The sequence below is a fragment of the Xiphophorus maculatus genome, chromosome 16 (genome assembly GCF_002775205.1).
Source record: "Xiphophorus maculatus strain JP 163 A chromosome 16, X_maculatus-5.0-male, whole genome shotgun sequence".
NCBI lineage: Eukaryota > Metazoa > Chordata > Actinopteri > Cyprinodontiformes > Poeciliidae > Xiphophorus > Xiphophorus maculatus.
Window position 1 is genome coordinate 15816943 of NC_036458.1, and position 18816 is coordinate 15835758.

The 18816-nt window shown below is 35.7% G+C and overlaps 1 protein-coding gene across 3 annotated transcripts in view; it reads right to left on the reverse strand.

The window, feature by feature from the left end:
* Positions 1-18816, reverse strand: part of LOC106700343 — a 245212-nt gene that overhangs the window by 57940 nt on the left and 168456 nt on the right. Inside the window, exons 1-2 of one of the 3 annotated variants that reach the window (XM_023348735.1) lie at positions 18279-18325; positions 17900-18195 (exon numbers count right to left, since the gene is read on the reverse strand). The exons of 1 other annotated variant lie outside the window; for it this stretch is intronic. In XM_023348735.1, coding sequence (XP_023204503.1) covers positions 17900-18195; positions 18279-18321 — 339 coding nt within the window. In that variant the 5' untranslated portion in view covers positions 18322-18325. Of the gene's footprint in view, positions 1-1931; positions 2237-2423; positions 2492-17899; positions 18196-18278; positions 18326-18816 lie in introns of those variants that run through there. One more of the 3 variants, XM_023348733.1, reaches the window with a different exon arrangement.

The window sequence follows — 18816 nt, forward strand, 5'->3', positions numbered from 1 at the left end:
TGGCCTTAAGTTGTTTGTCTTGACGCTTTGATGTCTTTCTTGGTCTACCAGTACGCTTGGCTTTAACAACCATTCCATGCTGTTTGTATTTGGTCCATATCTTGGATACAGCTGACTGTGAACAGCCCACATCTTTAGCAACCATGCGTGAAGGGTTACCTTCCTCAAGAAGTTTCACAATCCTCTCTTTTGTTTCAAGGGACATTTCTCTTGTTGGAGCCATGGTTCTCACCACTCCACTTCGTCCAGCAGCCCTCCAAGGTGTCATGACTGCAGGTGTTTTGAACTGCACACTAACGGGCACATCTAATCTGGGGCAGGTGTCCATTTAGGGAAAGGAAATAGACTGGGTGTGTCCTTTTTTTTCTACCTCCAATTTGAGTGATTCCACACTTTTTTCCTCAGAATTGAGTGATTCCATATTTATTTCCCTGTGCTTGGTCAATAAAAGTATCATTCACTGACTCCCACAATAGTTTCTCTTCATTTCTTTGAGTGTTCCTGAAAGCCAACAAGTTGCACTTTGGAACGACCTTAATATTGTATCACGTTTTCGATCTGAGTTTGTTTTACAGCATGAAATGTCTGAATGAGTGCTCATCCAAGACTGGTGATTCCATACTTTTTGCCAGGGGTTGTATATGCCATCCACTCTAGTCCTTTCCCAAGAGCCTGTCTGACCTAGACCATCCTGTAGCTTTCAAACGTGAACCCAGACGTTGTGCAGGTCAGCCTGTGAGAAGCACCAGGATTTTTGATGACTGGGTCAGATTGTGTCAAAGTTTGACTATCAGCACCTAAAGAGAGATATAAAAACACCAGATAAATTTTGTTCTGAAAATAAGATGAGTGAGAAATGAAAATAGGAGAAAACCTTCACCTGTCAAACAGATGGCTAAAAGATTCTGATCCTGCAATCCATGGTTTCACAATAATTATCACAAGATCTCAGTGCAGTCAGATAAATAGTGGTGGCAGGAGTCGGAGTTTTGCATAGACTCCTCCTCAAATAATAATAAAAATCCACAATAAAATGTACAATATTGCTTTAATCAGTTACTAATAACTCCAACTTTGAAATCAATCAATATTAAAATGAGTAAAAAAATCTAATGATATGATAAAGATGTATTTTATATTGTGCTGTTAATTTTTCTTAAATCGGGGAGCATATTTTGTGAACAATTCATTATATATTAAGAAGTATGTATGTGTGTGAACAATGTACCAAATGATGATAAAATATATGAAAAAAATGAGTGAGACGGTATCCTCAGAGTGACAAATTTTTTAAGGTGAAGGTTTTGCTTTTGAGATTCACCACAAGATGTCAAATATTCCTGTCTCCAAAGATCCAGATTTTCACCAAAAAGCAAAGTATTAGCTGCAGAACAAGTATGGCACTCACATTCTAAGACAATGCAATCTTTGTCCAAATATTAAGTTTAAGTCTCATTTTAGGTCAGTAAGAATAAGCAACATTTTTACTCTTTGATAAATTACACAGTTGATAGAAAGAATATGTCAGAGATTTATTCATTAATGTCTTCATAATTACTACTATATTTTTAAAACATGTGGAAACCCCATGTGATGTCATGACATTAAAAAGTTCTGATAGGTTTACTGACAGCAAAGTTAATTGGAGGCACACCTGTGGATGTGTGTTAAGGTTGCACTTTGATTACATAGCTTTCTTGTTTCACATGGAAAAGTCAAATGAAATCAGCCAAGTCATTAGGAAGAGAACTGTGGATCTGTACAAGTCTGGCTGATTCTTGGGACTGACAAAATAAGACTGACAAAATAAGACTGACAAAAACATAGTCAGATACAATACTGTGTAACTTATATCTGTGCTGAGAAAGTTAGATAGATGAAAAGAGCTGTGGTTTTTGTACACATCTTGAAATAAATTCAGTCACTGTGTCTCTTCGAGCGCAGTAATAAACAGCAGAATCTTCTGCCTTCAGGCTGTTCATCTGCAGATACAGCTGCTCTCTGCTGTTGTCTCTGGAGACAGTAAACCGGCCTTGGACTGACTGTGAGTAGTATATCCCATCGCTGTCATATTCAATAATTGCTATCCACTCCAGCCCTTTCCCAGGAGCCTGTCTGATCCAGGCCATCCAGTAGCTGCTGAATGAGATTCCAGATGTTGTACAGGTCAGTTTGTGAGACTCTCCTGGTCTTTTTACTGCTGGTTCAGATTCTGTCAAAGTCTGACAATCAATACCTGTCAAAAAGACATAAACAAACAAAACAAAATATGAATTATTACAGAGATTAGTAAAAGTATTTCCAATTTACGGAATTATGGCTTAAAATTTCAGTTGCAGGTTTGATAAAAAAAAAATTAAAACAGAACTAAAGCAGGAATTAGACTCTAGCTTTAAGGTGATAATGTTTCCAGTATTCTTTACCTTTCCAACAAATGGCTATTGCCAGCAGTATCGCTATTATACTGTCCATCCTGCTAAAATACGCTGTGTTTGTCCACAGTTCTCTTTCTTTATCCATTGATTAAATAGCAATGTCCATTTTGCATAAACCCCTCCCTAAAAGCAAGAGAAGGGAGGACTTCAGACTGCTGGTAACATTGATGATTTCTCACTTCATTTAACTTAGGAAGAGGTTAAACATAGCATGTTTAACATTGTGAGTATTAGGATGATGTCAATAAAAGTAGAAAAGCCAGTTGCTGATGAGAGCATAGTATTTGATTTATTGATTGATTTTTAATCTTTAAACTTTATGGAGGAGAAATCATGAGTTCGTCTTGGTGGTCTGTTGAGGTTTTTCTGTTTGCCTAAGTCTTTTATTTTTTTTCATTTTTCCTATTTAAATTTTAGTGTCTGTTTGTTACACAGGTTGTTACTGCCCTCTAGAGATCTTCTGAAAAGCTGCAACATTGTTTTTCTCACCCTTTACATGGACATTATCACTTTGTATTACTCTTATGTGTTTTCTGCCACTTATTGTAGTAGAAATAAACTCTTTGTAATTAAAATATAGATAGAACTAATCTTTGATATTACAGCAAGAGTCCAGTGCTACAATTAAGGTACACTCCAGTTGACACATAAAAATCCTGTTTGCATGTCAGGCTTCAGATTCTGTCCTACTATTTTTACTGCTGCTATGCTGAAGTGTCTCAGTCGCAGCAGATCTTGTTCTTCAGAGCATTATTTTGGCAAAAGCTTGCAACATTCACATGTAAAAAAATAACAGTTGATTTTATTTTTGCCTGGTGTCGGAATCAACTTGCTGCTTAGTTGTAATCGGTCACAGATGATAATCAAAGAGTTATTGGATAACTTTGGTATTCAGATCTCAATTTAAAGTCCAACAGCTTGACAGCATTCTGGATTAACTGCAGATTGACTTTTTAGGCATACATGTGAAGCCATTGTTGAATAAATCAACGTGACTAATTAATAGCATTAAACAGCATTATATTTAAATTATGTTTTGACATTGTTATCATCCTCACAGCTGAATGATAATACACATCTAACAAAGCATTTATTTTGTCATTCTGTCATTGATTTTTTTTTTGTTCAGGTCTTTCTACTGTTTGCATCGCTGTGTCTCGTCTCACGCAGTAATAAACAGCTGTGTCCTCAGGCTGCAGATTCTGTCCTGTTATTGTCACTGTTTCAGCAGACATGTCTCTGCTAAAACTGAATTTGTTTCTCAGAGCATTATTTTGGTAAAGGCTACCACTTCTTCCTCCCCACTGATCAAATATCCACTCCATTGTTTTTTCTTCCCGCTGTCTGATCCAACCTGTTCCATAACTACTATGGAGAGAATAACCAGAGAGCCGACAGGTGATGCTCAAAGACTCTCCAGGCTGCAAAACCTTTGAGTCTGGCTGGATGAGATCAATGGAGAACACACCTGTGAACAAACAGAAGAATATCAACGCCGTTATTCATCTAAAAATGGAGAGACTGGTGTTTTTATCAGACAGATTCCACAGAAAGCTCCTCACAGGGTCCTGTGATCAGCAGGAGTATTAGAGGTAAATGGACCATGACTGATGCTAAAGCTGAACTGACAGAAGATGTGACAAGCAGCTGACCTCTCTCTTCCTTTTAAATCCTATTCATTTGCATGTTGAATAATCAGCTACCTTCAACTCAGGGTAGTTAAGTTTTCCTCAGATTTTTTTCTTTTTAGAGTTGAATATTGTACAATCAATCTTAGTTTTAGCTTGAGTAATTTTAATAGATGGTGTTAAAATGGTGAAAGCCACTGTTACAAGCTCATTGATCTATAATTAAGTACTATTTTTCACAGTTCTTTATTTCTAAAAGGTTATCTCCAGCAGAGCAATAAATAAAATTCATGTAGGGATTCCAGCATGTTGTTAGTTTGCTTCTCCAGTGAGACTCACAGGAGAAGCACAGCTACAGAGAAAATGTTGGGGTTGAAAGTGAAATGATTGGAGTTTATATCTGAAGTAAAGAATAAGATCAAGTGTTTTAAGAAAACAAAGTTTGCCTTACAAACAGCCAGTAACACAGGAATGAGGAATGTTTTTTCTGAGTTTATATGGAATAAGAAAGAAATCTGTTACAGGTCATTCAAAAAAAATTACAAAGATATTTGAACATTTTTTTTACTTTCTTTTGAAAAGGTTTGTTATTAATAACATGAAGAAGCCTTACTTAGTTTCAAAATCCTGCAACCATAGGTCATAATGAAGAAAACAGTGTGGCGTTTGTTTATTTAAACAAAATGTTATCAGCAAAACCAAGCATAAATAAACAAATCTTATGGTTGTTAAAATTATTTCTTAGTTCCATCACATTTTCAGGTTGTTAGTTGTTTTTACTTTATTAAACAGATTAAGTTATAAAATATCTGAACTGCTGATTTGTATTATTTCTGATGTTCTGTGCTAAGACTGTATATAATGTGCTAGCTCCCCCTCTAGTGGCTGCATGCAACACATGCACAAGGTTGAGGGGGGGGGGTTGTACACCTCTCATGGTGTTTTATATCAGTGTGACTATCTGGCACAGTAATACACAGCAGAATTGTCAGGCTGCATATTTTGCCCATTGAGAGTCACTGTTTTGCCTGAGGAGTATGAACTGAAACTGAACTGGTTCTTAAGAGAATCTTTGCAATAGGAGCTGTATCCAACTCGATCAGTTCCGATCCACTCCCAGCCTTTTCCTTCCCACTGTCTGATCCAATGAGTGTGACGTTGATTCAACGAAAATGAGACCTGACAGCTAATGGTCGGCGTCTGACCCGACTGCAAAGTCACAGAGGCTGGCTGTGTCAGCCGGTCACACCTCACATCTGTAGAAGAAGTACAAATTTGTAGATAATATTTCATATAAAATTAACATCTGGTGCTTTATGAAAGCCAGAGAGCCTCACATCCAGCTGCCAAAACAAACAGGAGAGTTAGGAGCCACATCCTGCAGGGTAAGAACTAAATGAGCTCAGCTGGCTTTCTGAGGTACTTTTTATAGCTGAGTGATGGAGAAGCTGACTCACTTTGCATAAAATTTAAAGAAGGCAATGTCATCATGACAGGTTAAATTGTGTCCTATTATTTTCTTAAATCCTAAAGCTTGAAGTTAACATTTCAAAATTATGTATTTTTTTTCTTTATTAAAGAAATTACTAATATCCCATTCTGAATTTAATGCAATAATTAAACAAAACGTTACACCGAGTACAAACATGTATCTGTGGTATACTTGCAAGGTGACGAAGGCACTGGTGCCTATTTTCAACAGTTACTGGGAAAGAGGCTGGGTACACCCTAGAAAGGTTGTTAGTTCATTTCAAGGTATACAAACAATTTTGCTCTATTTCACAGAATCATTAGTCAAAGAGTGTTTTGGTCACAGAAAAATTTTGCTCATTATTGCAGGTTAAAAATATGGTTCTCAGCCTGGTTCTTAAATGCAGCAAAAACAAAATTAGGACTTTTATTTGTGTTCTGATAATTCACAAGCTGTCATCAGTCAAATACAAAATTAGCATTTGTAAAAAAAAAAAAGCTCTGCATGATTACAGGTGGCTGAATAAATAAAAATTAAAATAGGAATTCTCTCTGAATTTGTTATTCAGGGAATAATTTTAGAATCAAAAGTAGAATAGTTGTTAACTATGTTGCCTCAAAAAAGATTTCATTTCAGAAACCTTTTTGTGTTAGCTAAAAAACAAAAATATCTATCTATCTATCTATCTATCTATCTATCTATCTATCTATCTATCTATCTATCTATCTATCTATCTATCTATCTATCTATCTATCTATCTATCTATCTATCTATCTATCTATCTATCTATCTATCTATCTATCTATCTATCTATCTATCTATCTGTCTGTCTGTCTGTCTGTCTGTCTGTCTGTCTGTCTGTCTGTCTGTCTGTCTGTCTGTCTGTCTGTCTGTCTGTCTGTCTGTCTATCTATCTATCTATCTATCTATCTATCTATCTATCTATCTATCTATCTATCTATCTATCTATCTATCCACATACCTTTCAAGTGTATATATATTTTTACTTGACTTGATCGTCAAAGCTCTAAAACTGATTTATACTTTCCACACTTTGTCATCCCAGCATTGGGCATTAGCTTTTCAGCTCATTAAGCTTTCATTTTGTTATCAGATGGGTTTCATTTTAGTGATTTCTTCAGTAACTATATTTATGTCATGTGATTTACAGACACTACAGCTGACACCTGCGATTGCTGAAGTCAAAAAACCCAAGAAGAAAACCTCTTTTTTCTATTGTAAAGTGCAGCAACTCACATCTGCTTTGTATGTCTTCGTTTACAAATTTGCACAAAGGTCATATGATTATTGCCACTATGTCTTGTTTTATCAGCACATCATAAAAATGTCTTTGAACAGAATACTGACTCATTGCAAGCATCATTTGCTTGTTTTTTCCTTGTGTGAAAGGAAAAAACAAGCAGGCTGAGGTTAACCAAAGCGTCCTCTGTCGACGTGAAACCGAGCTGCTATCTGGTTTCAGGCAGATTTGCATCTACAGCTTTGACTTCCTGTTCAAATGTGGTTTCAACTGATGAGAATTTCATTGCTGTCTTGGTTTCCCAGATATTAAAAAAAAAAAATGTCTGCAACCCCAAAAGACCCTGAGCGACTGAAGAAGACCTTTACCTTAGTTCAATAAAACATTTTTTAGCAATAAACACTGATCTGTTTATCATTCTCTAGAACTGAAATACTTGGTAAGTCTAACAAAATAAAGTGTCTAATAATGAAATGCAGAAAAGAACTCCATTTTTTTGTATTTATTTCCATTAAGAGTTAATTTTAACTTTCTATGTTATCTGTTATTTTTTTGGTGGGGGAGCGATATTTAAAACACTTGAAATTGCTCAGAAATTTTTTGTTTGTTCATTGATTCTATATTATGGAAGTTTTCAAAAGCAAACTAAAGACACATCTAGTCTGGCCTTTATTCTCCAGCTCTATGGTATTTACTGTGTAAAATTATAGCTACCAACAATTTCAACAACATTTCTCGTATGTATGTTTTAATTATCTTGTTGCTGCTTAAGCTAATGTTTATCATGGAAAATAAAATCCTTTTTCAAGTATACTGTTTTACCTTATTTTAGATTTTATTATTTGGCATTTATGTTTTGTACGTTTACCACAGTTGTTTTAGATCATTATACATTTTGTGTAATTATCCAGTTATTTATATATATTAACTTTTCTACTGTTTCTATTGTTTGATAATTATAAGAATGTGTTTTGTTTACTCAGTTTAGTGACTTTTTAATGTTGTGTTTATCAGTGGTTTTATGTACTTCCTGTTTTTAACGTCTGAGAATCTCTTTACATTTCATTTAATGTAAAGACATCTGCACTCATGTGTGGGATCGGCTTATATCCCCAGAGGTTTTGTAACTTCACTAATTTATATAAATACAAGTTATACATTTAGAATTATCTGTCGTTTTTGCAACATGCTAAGAAATAAACTTAAAGTGACACAATAAACAATGACATCTGCTTGTTTTTTTATTTATTATTTTCTGAATATGCCAGCAAAGCTTCTACTTATTCAACAATAATACATGAATTAAAAAAAACCAAAACAAATTAAAGTTAGACTTCTTGACAGTTCAAAAAACATACAACAACATGCATATTGCTCACTGGAATACGTACTGAGAATAATTTCAGTTCAGGTCTTGAACACAGAAATGAAGAAGCCTATAAGGAAATGTTTTCCTGCAACACCTCAATTACCAAACTATAAAGCAAAACAAAACAAAAAAATGTCACTGCCGTTCACCTAAAATTTTAATCTACACCAATATTGCAAAAAATATGGACAAACTACTTTCAAAATTTGAAATATTTGTTTACAGTGACCAAAAGAGATGGAAGTTGATTTCAAATTCATGTTTTACGATTTTATTTTTCAATTAATAGACAATTAATGGCATACATATTTATTTTTTTCTACAAAATTATAAAATCTTTGCACTTCACAATGTTTATTTTCTCATATTTAAAAATAAACCAAAACTAAATATTTAAGAATTGATATTATTCTCCTTTTTATTAAAATAGTTCAATGAAATCTCAGATTTTTTAACATTTTTTTAATCATAGTGAGTCTCAGAAGAGCAGGCCTCTGATGGTGAGGACGGTGCTGAAGGCCAGAGCTTTGGTGAACACCACTCGGACTCCGTTCATCAGCAGCAGGTAGAAGTTCAGCTTGGCTTTTTCTGGACGACAGAGAAACAGAGTTCAGACTGAACTGAACACAAACAGCAGCGATCAGTGATGGAACCAAACTGAGACATGAAGAGATCAGACTCACCTGGATAAATGCTGCCACATTCATCGTCTGATTAGAGACAGAAAGAAAATCAGTCACACAAACATCATAAAAACTCTGACAAAGAGATAATTTAACCACATAAACATTTTTCAGCAATGGATAATTTCAAATTCTGTGGGAAACAGTTTCGGTCAAAACTGAGGCAAAACTTTGTTTGGTACCAGCTTCATTGTTGCCGAAGGTCCCGTTCATCCCACAGGAGTAGATGGTTTCGTTGCTGAATGCAGCAAAGTTGTAGGTGTTGTCCTTTGACAGAACAGCATCATCAGTGCTCACGTTGACCGGACCCCCTTTTCCATTCAGAACCACTTCTCCCCCCTTTGGACGGAAATCTGTGACCAGACAGACGTTTGGACCGAGCTCGTCTGCTGTCTTCAGGGGGAAGTCAGGAGTCGACAGAGGACTGAGGACGAAGAGGGACGGAGTCTGAGGGGAATCACCTGGACAGGAACAAGAACCAGGAGTTTCTCAGAACATTGTTTTGAAGACAGGAACTATAGTTAAAAATACAAGATTAAGAGTTTATCTCTATATACCTTAAGATTTTTAAATAAAACTAGTTTTTTAAAAAACAATATTGTCTTGTAAAGTTTTTTTTCAAATAAATAAATCACATAAATAAAATGCTATATTTGATATTGAGAATATAGATAAGAAGTGATTAGTTAGTTTTCTTTTTATTGGCCTTCCACAAATAATGATAACTTATTACTTATATTTTCAAGAAGTAAAACTATTGTTTTTTTTTAACTGAGAAGTATTTCTTACTGCAAATATTTCAAATAGATTTCGAGTCCGATATATTTTCTATTATTATTATTATTATTATTATTATTATTATTATTATTATTATTGTGTTCGATTTGTTTTTTGAGTCATTGTTTTTAACACTTTACCTGATGATGCTGTTTAACGTATTTTCTATTTGCGGGACTGTAAGGCTCTTTCTTTTCTATTCCAAAATAGGCATATCATTTCTAATGATTTTGTATTTCCATGTCTCCACTGGACGGTAATGTTTTTGTACAGAAACCATCCAAGTACGGAACGCAGGTTGGTTTTGGCTTCAGGTTAAATTTAAATTTCTTTCTGCGGGATTTCGATCAGCTTGTCAAACTGAGAACTTTCTGAGAATGGCTCCGTCTTTGTCGGTGGGACCAGAACCACGGAGAGAAACTGGAGGATCAGGAGTTTTTCTGTGTTTCCACTCGGACGCATTTGGATCTCTCCACTCTGCGTGTATTTGTCCAGCGGAATTTTGGTGTAAAATACGACAACATCTAATGACGAGAGAAAAGAGAATTTATTTTACTGTGGGAAGATCTGCATGCCACTTCACGCCTTGGACTGAAGTAAAGAAATCTGGTACCCTTTAAATGAGCAGACATTTTTATGTATTTGTTTTCTAAATATTGTTTCCTTAAGGTAATATTATTTCAATCTAGAACCACGGAGAACCAGAGGAATAATCTCTTATAAAACGACGCAAGATGTATCGATTACAGAAATGTCATAATAAATTATATGTTAAAAGTTATGTTACAAACGATCAGTGTTTATGACAATTACAGAACGCTTGAACGGACCAACCAAATTATGCAAAGCAAACAATGTGATAGTCGATTTATTCAATAAAAGATTAAACAGTAGAGTGTTTCCTTACGTGTTTTAATGGAGCCTAACGTTGTTCCCCCATGATATTATCCAAAGTACTGCTCTTTTTTTTTAAACTTCACACTAAACACCACAAAAAAATAGTTTATTTTTTTCCGAACTCGCCACCCGTTTTTTAATTTATTTATTTAAAGAGTTAAAAACATAAACAAATCACTTTTTTCAGGATTATTTTTGTTCTGCAAACTGACACTTAAATCCTTAAGAAAATACCAGTCGATAAGAATAAAAGTGCGACACAAATAAATGGACACAACGGAGAACATTCAGGAAACAACTACCGCCAGATTCTTTTAAAATAAAACTGAACGGGAAGCTTCACCTTGATGTTCCTTGCTGATGGTTCTGTGTTACAACTGTTTTGCTTTTTGAACAGTTATTTTAAAATGAAATGATGTTTTGTCTCATTTTTTATTCATTTATTTTTCTTATTTATTTTTATCTCAGTAGAGCATAAATGTACTAAATAAAGCTCAGTTGTGACGCAGCAAGCCGCTGGGAATTCATACCAAATCATACATTAGCTGATGTTTATTTCATTCATAAAACTCAAACAGACCTACAGTATAGCACCAACGACGCAACTAAACTTTATTTTTACTTTCACTGCCATTATTTGAGAGTTTAAGCCTATATTTATTTTATTTTTAAAAAGATAACATCATTTTTAGCAAATTAAATAAATAATATCCTATCACGATGCAGACATTTCATGTACTCTTCTTGACGCACGACAAAATGCCAGTACCACACATTTCTTTCCATAATCTGTCAGAAATCAAACACAAGGGTGAATAAGAAAACACAATCAAAATCAAAAAGAAATAAGTTATATTTTAAAATGACCTTACCTGGTACAACAGTAACTGTGGTTCCTTTACCCCAGACGTCAAAAGCATCACAGTGCTACATCTCAATGGACTCCTTCAACAAAAACATGAGGCCCCAGAAAAATAATGAAATAACTCATATAGTCAGAAAAATGCACATTGATCCTATAAGTTATACTAAGCCTTTCAGTTTTGTGTTAAAAGTCTAAAATAAACTTTGAGTTTAATTTGATTTGTATGGTGAAAATATTATATGTTTAGATCTGTGTTGTACGGTATTAAACAGTAGGTTAAAAATAGTACAAGTAAATTAGCTAATTAAAACTATGAAACAATTGTATTACTTTATGTATAAATTATAAATAGGTGATTTATTGTCTTTCTCTGTCTTTTAAGCAGATTAATCTCAGCGTTTTGAGGTGAGGTTTTTGTATTGGAGTATATCTCTGTGCCCCCCAGTCCATCACAGCGACAAACCCTATGACAAAAACCTAACCACAGGATCCAGGTGCTTTAAACCAGGAAGAGAACTAAAACATGGAGGATGTTTGGTTGATTATGATGTGAATCCTTGATGACTGACTTTGGGCACCACTGATTTAGAAAGACAGTCATGTTTTTGGACTGTGGGAGGAAGCAGTAGTATCCAGAGAATCATGCAAACTCCATGTAGACAGGACTTGATTGATGCAAGGCAGCAGTGCAACCAACTACACCACCATGCAGTCCCTTCAATTTGATTAATATTAAGGTCAACATTAAAGAATTTTTGGCTTAAAACGAGTCAATACTCAATTTCTTGCTGAAATGTTAGTTGTAAGTTGGCTTTGTCTTATTTCAAAAATGTTTGCACTAGAAACTAAACCAATCTGCAGCGGAATTGCCTTGTGTGGATGCTTATGTATGTCTGAGGGACGGGAAAAGTAAGCCAGACAGTGACTTAAGTGCTTAATGATGATGAGTCTGGATGGATTGTAGAACAGATAAAGGGAAGGTTAGGATCAGAATGGGAGAATCCTGAGTGTGTGGCTGGAGAGACATGATTGTAAACCAAGTGAGTTATATTCTGGGAAAACTACTTGGTACCATGCTGTAAAGAAATTATTTAGTAATGATCAAGAAGCATCAATAAGGATAGGTGGGCTGACCATTGTCAGATGCTGCTAGCAGGTTACCTTGTATTAAACTGACTCAGTGCTGCAATGACCATTGATGCTGGAGAAATCCCTAAATGTTTATCGTTCCAATATTTATGTGACAAATGTGGTATTTGAAAATGATCCATTTGGACTTAATCCTCAGTTTTTAAACTTTTCATTAACAAGAGTGACCTCCTGCTTGCTGTTGTCTCTGGAGAACCACAGAACCCAGCCTGTGCATTCTGTGGTCCTGGAATGTGAATCCAGAGGCTGCAAAAGTCCTTTCAGTGTTTTGCAAATTCTTAATAATAATCAGCAAGGTTCTTTCTGTGAGAAGTTTCCTTGTTCTTCAAATGTTCAGTTTCTCTACCAGGAAAATGAATGGATGATGTTAATCATTTTACTGCCACAGTGATGTAATGCTGTGTTGCAGTGAAAAGGTCCTGAGTACAAACCCCGACCACAAACCTTCCTGCATGTTTTTTCCTTTAAGCGCTTCTACTCACACTAAAGATCTGCTTGTTATTTGTTCCCTCTTCATTTCCCTAAGGTGTGGATATCTGTATACATTTTAGAACTGGTCTGGATTCATTCTGTGTATAAATAACATTCCACTTAGTTAGAATTATTCTTCTTTCTGCCACCTTGTGGTCCATGTGAAAACTGTTCATGAGGAATTTTTGTTCAGGTTCTCCACCCGCTTTGATCACTGTGCTCTTCTGGCACAGTAATACACAGCAGAATCATCTGGGCTTAGATTGGACAGTCTCAGAGACACCATGCTGTTGCTGTTGTCTCTGGTGATCTCTATTCTACCTTGAAAACTGCTGGAATAATCAGTGTTACTTCCATGTGTATAGATATATCCCATCCATTCAAGTGCTTTTCCTGCAGGCTGTTTGACCCAGTTCATGCCATGGGAACCAAATGTGAACCCAGATCCTCTGCAGGACAAACTCAAAGTCTCTCCGGGCATTTTAACCACTGGACTGGAAGGAATGGACTCCATACTCTCACCTCTACAACCTAATTAAGAAAAAAGAGAATGTCAAAGCATTATGCATTTATAACCTTATTTAAAGCTTAAGCTATATAAAGATAAAATAAAGTAAAGAAGCAAAATGTCTTACATGACAGAGAGAGAAAAAGTAACACAAATCTGAATGTATTAATTATCCTGAAGGTTGAGGTTTCTGATGCTCCAAATGAAGTGAGAATAGTCAGGGAACAGACGTACTTTAACAGACTGCTGATTTGCATGAGAGGGAGGGTCAAACAGCCAAATTATTTCTGATGGTTTACATAAACCCTGTTGACTGAGGTTAGTGTTTACTCCTAAAAACTAACCTCTACCAGGAAAATGAATGGATGATGTTAATCATTTTACTGCCAGAGTAATGTAACAGTCAGGTTAAGTTCGCTGACTGGAGAAAGGAGCTGAATGTAGAAAACAATTTTTATTTACATCCACACGTTGTTTAACATTTATTTATTTGTTTGTTGTTTTCCTGTCACTTTTTTGTCTCGCACATATTTCCTTGCATTTAAAGAAAAAACAAAAAAACCTTTGTCAAATAAATGTTCTTTCATTACAGCAAATTTAGACATCAGGTTTGAGGTTTGTCAACTTGTTGCTGCATGTTTTTGTACAGCTACCAAACCAACTTTGATCACTGTGCATCTCGAGCGCAGTAATAAACAGCTGAATCTTCAGTTTTCAGACTGTTCATCTGCAGAAACACCTGCTGTTTACCATTGTCTCTGGAGATGGTGAACCGACCTCGTACCGACTGAGAGTAGCGTTTGTCACTTCCAGCCCAAAAACTGATAGCTGCAACCCATTCCAAACCTTTCCCAGGTGCTTGTCTGATCCAATGCATCCAATAATCTCCAAAAGTGAAACCAGAGGTTGTACAGGTCAGGGTGTGGGACTCTCCTGGCTTTTTAACCACTGGTTCAGATTCAGTCAGAGTCTGACCACCGACACCTGTTAACATAAACATAGAAAGCTTATTCAGCTTGTCTGACTGTAACAAAGAAATTTTTTTTTAGATCAAAAGCAGAGTAAACTTTTACCTGCCAGGTATAAGGTTAAAAACAAAAGACCTGTCTTACAAATCATCATTTTAACCAGAGTGTGCTCTGTTCTTTGCTCTGCTCCCAGCAGCCAGATAAGAAGGTGAGGAGAGGAAAGAGATTTGCATTGACTCCACCTCAAGGGACAAATGAAACTCATCGTAAATGAATTTGCACATATATTTACAAACATTATTAGACATTTTGAGACAAAACTGTATTACTGTTCTGTACCTAATGTGTCTGTATACTGAGTGATGAATATTTTGCAAACCGTGAAAGGAATAATAACGTAAAAACAAAATAATACATTTGATTGTGAAACATTAATCTCACTTTTAAAATTAAACCTATTTTTGGATGGAGACCATTATTCTTTGCACAATAACAACTTGTCCTGATTCTTCTCCTAATAATTTCTCTCTAATTTCTGTAAGGTTCAGCTCTTGAGACTGAGATGGGCATGAGAAAGGTTGCATTTGTCTTTGGGGAACCATTTCTGTTTGCATTTGCTAATATGTTTTGAATCATTTACCCTGTTAAAAAAAACAATCACCAGTGTTCAGTTTTCTGGCACTTTTCAAATAAGTCACAAGGCCGTGGACATTAATAAACCTCACAGGTTCCAAAAAAGAAAGCAGGCCCACATTATTGTAAATCTTATATTTTAATTTCCCATTACAGTTTGACATAATCCATTAGTATTTTTTTAATTTCCTGTACTGTAATAATGCAGTCTTTTTAAGCATATCTCTCACGGGGAGTGTCTGTGGTACAGAAAGTTTCATTTCCTTAACAAAATCCATGTGCAATTATGAAAAGTGACTAATTTAAGGGAATGTGTGTAAATGTTTTTTATAAGAGAAAATATAACTTTAACTTGATGGGTTTCAATTATAAATAATTGTTGTTATTTATAATTGTTGTTGGAAAATTAATTATCAGACAAACTAACAAAATCAGCTGGTGTTTCATGTAGCACACCTTCTGATTCACCAATGTACTGTTCTTAGACAACACTGCCACCAAAAGATCAGCCTAAGAATATTTTCTGTTTAGTTTTTGTTCAGCCTCTTCACCTACTTTCAACACTGTGCGTCTTTAGCACAGTAATAAACAGCAGAGTCTTCTGGATTTAGGTCGGGTAATGTCAGATGTACCACACTGTTGCTGTTATCTCTGCTGATTTCTATTCTATTTTGAAAACTGCTAGAATACTGTGTTGTCCTTCCATGACTGTATACACGTCCCATCCACTGTAGTCTTTTTCCTGCAGGTTGTCTGATCCAGTGCATGCTACAGCAATCAAATGAGAATCCAGATCCTCTGCAGGAGAGACTCAGAGTCTCTCCAGGCTTTTTCACCACATGACTGGAAGGAATGGACTCCATACTCTGACCTGTAAAACCTAAATAGAAAAAATAATGATGGTTTTTCTGTGATTAATGACAATTATGAATTGTCAAAGAAATTGCACAACTTATAGAAGCAAGACTTCTTACATGGAAGAAAGACAACAAACAGCACAATACTGAGAGAATTCATCATCCTAAATTTAGAGAATAATCTTCTGATATTCCTCACAAAGTAGACGAGTAAGTGAGTAGGATATAAATAGCAGGACCAGACTGCAGATTTGCATCATATCCCTCAGAGGGTGTGTCTGTCTTCTCTGCACTATCAGGTTGTGAACATACTCAAGTAAAGAGGGATTGCAGAGAACTGGGATAACTTCTTCACTAATTCTGTGCTTTCTTTTTTTATTGGATCTGATTGCATCAAACCACTTTGTATTTGTATTTTCATCAGCTTGAATAAAATGTAATTAGACATTTATATTTTCTTCAAAGTACTCAGTCATTTTTATTTATTAGCGACACCTATCGATAAAATAAGTTGAAACAAATTCTCAGCCATCAAGCAAACAATTAAATGAATCGGCCTTATTTGGTAGCATCCATAGTGGCATTTTTATTGTTCCTTTTAATCCTTAACATCAGTGATTTTGCTTTCAGTCCATAATATAGATTCCAGTGATTTCCAGTTTTAAAACAAGCACTTGATACATTTTTCCACCTTTACCTTGCACATTTAGAAGACAACATTTGATTGTCAGTGTCATGAGGTGGTGTGGTGGACCCAAAAGCAGCAGGTAAAACATGGTGCGGTTTAAAAAATTTAATGAATAAACTCAGAGGAAAAAATTAACATATAAGGGAAACACAAGAACAAACCAAAGCAAATCCAAAACGGAAACACAAAGAGATTCTAAGGAACAAGGGGGAAATTACGAGCACAGAGACAAGCAGGGTAACAAGACGGACTGGCGAGTTGTGACTGAAAAAGAGGAACTTAAGAACTGGGAGGTAGTAATTGGAACAATGGTCTATTTGTTGAAGTGGTTTGCACTTCAGGGCCACTGTAGAAAAGTGATTGCAGGTGTGAGTGGTTGGCACAGGAGCTGACTGACGACCGGGGAGAAGGTGGCACAGGGAAACGAAGGAGATCTGCTGGGGACACAAAAGGAAGGAAACGGGGAGCTGAAAAATACTTGTAATACAAAAGACACAAAGAGTAAAGAAAACCTGATAAAGTAGGAGAGAAAGATATGAGGGAACCCATAACCAAACCTACATTAAAACAAGACCGATCTAACAATAAGAACTAAGGAACACAGAGCTAAAGAAACTAGAAGATCTAAACAAAGAAATAACCTAACTAGAATTGATAAAGAAAGACTAACTGAACCTAAAGTGACAAAATAAGAACAAATATTGCTTCGGGGGGGGGGATGCTAGAAGGACTTAAGAAATAACCTAACTAGAATTATTAAAGGAAGATATACAAAGACATGAAAAAATAACTGAACCTAGGGTCATGAAATTAAGAAATGAACATTACTAGAAACACTGCAGGGAGGCTGAAATAAGAAATTACTAGAATGATAAAACAGAAACAAACTATAGTCATTAAAGAAGGCTTGACATGGACTCAGACAAACAAGGACAGAACCTAAGGTAACTAAAAAATAAACCTAACTAGAAACACTATAAAGGACTGAAATAAGGAAAGCAATAAGACAATTCTAATTACACTAAATATATCAAATAATAATATCAAAAGGACAATGAAGTGCTAAACTAAAGTGAACTAAAACATAAAGCTAAATAAAATGAAAAGCAAAACCAAACCAAAAACCCAGAGTCCTGACAGTAAGTATGGTGAGAATGCCTCCTCTTCTGGCTTCATAATATGCTCAGACTCGGTGGGGTTTTTGTACAGCTGCACTAATGATTTGTATCAGTGTGACTGTCTGGCGCAATAGTACACAGCAGTATCATCAGGCTGCATATTCAGCCCGTTCAGAGTCACTGTGTTGCTGGATGACTCTAAGCTGAAACTGAACTTGTTCTTTAGAGAACTTTTCTGGTATGCTTCATATCCAACACGAGCCCCTCCAATCCACTCCAGCTCTTTTCCTGGTGGTTGCCTGATCCAATGAGTGTGATGGTTACCCACAGAATAAGAGACCTGACAGCCGATGGCTAGCTGCTGGCCGTGCTGCAAAACTAAAGATGATGGCTGTGTCAGCTGTTCACACCTCACACCTGTTGAGAAAAAAAAAAACACATTTCTGAAAAATCAGTTGTGCAAAATACCATCAAGTGGATTAAGAAACCTAGACACTCACATTCTGCTGCCAGAAGCAGCTGCAGCAGAATTAGTCGGAACATGATCTTTGGTAAAGGATACGGTCAGGGGAAGTCTTTTGTAGCTGAGTGAGGGAGAAACTTGTTGAATTTGCATTTCCACTCCTTGCCAAGTCCTTTGTATGTGGAGATTTTATCTTCTCACTATCTATATGCAGACTTCGTCTCACATCCTACAAACTGAATGCTACGATAATTGAAAAGTCTAAATTACTCTGAATGTTGGCCATGTGTTTGATGCAGTGCAGTCTGTTGCCAATTGACTGATGGACATTGGCAGTAGTCCCACTCCCCATATGACTTTTTTGACTGTATGACTATAGTGAAAGTTGCTAAACCTTTAAATGAGAAAGGTTGTAACAGTAACATTTCCCAGGACATTTCAGTGTTTTATAAGAAGTGAAATGAGAAGACTGGGAGATAAAACAGGCCTGTTATGCTTTATTTAAGCATGTGTAATCTGTCAGAGTAACATATTTTTATATCACATTAAGACCAGAATGATTCTCATTTTAAAAC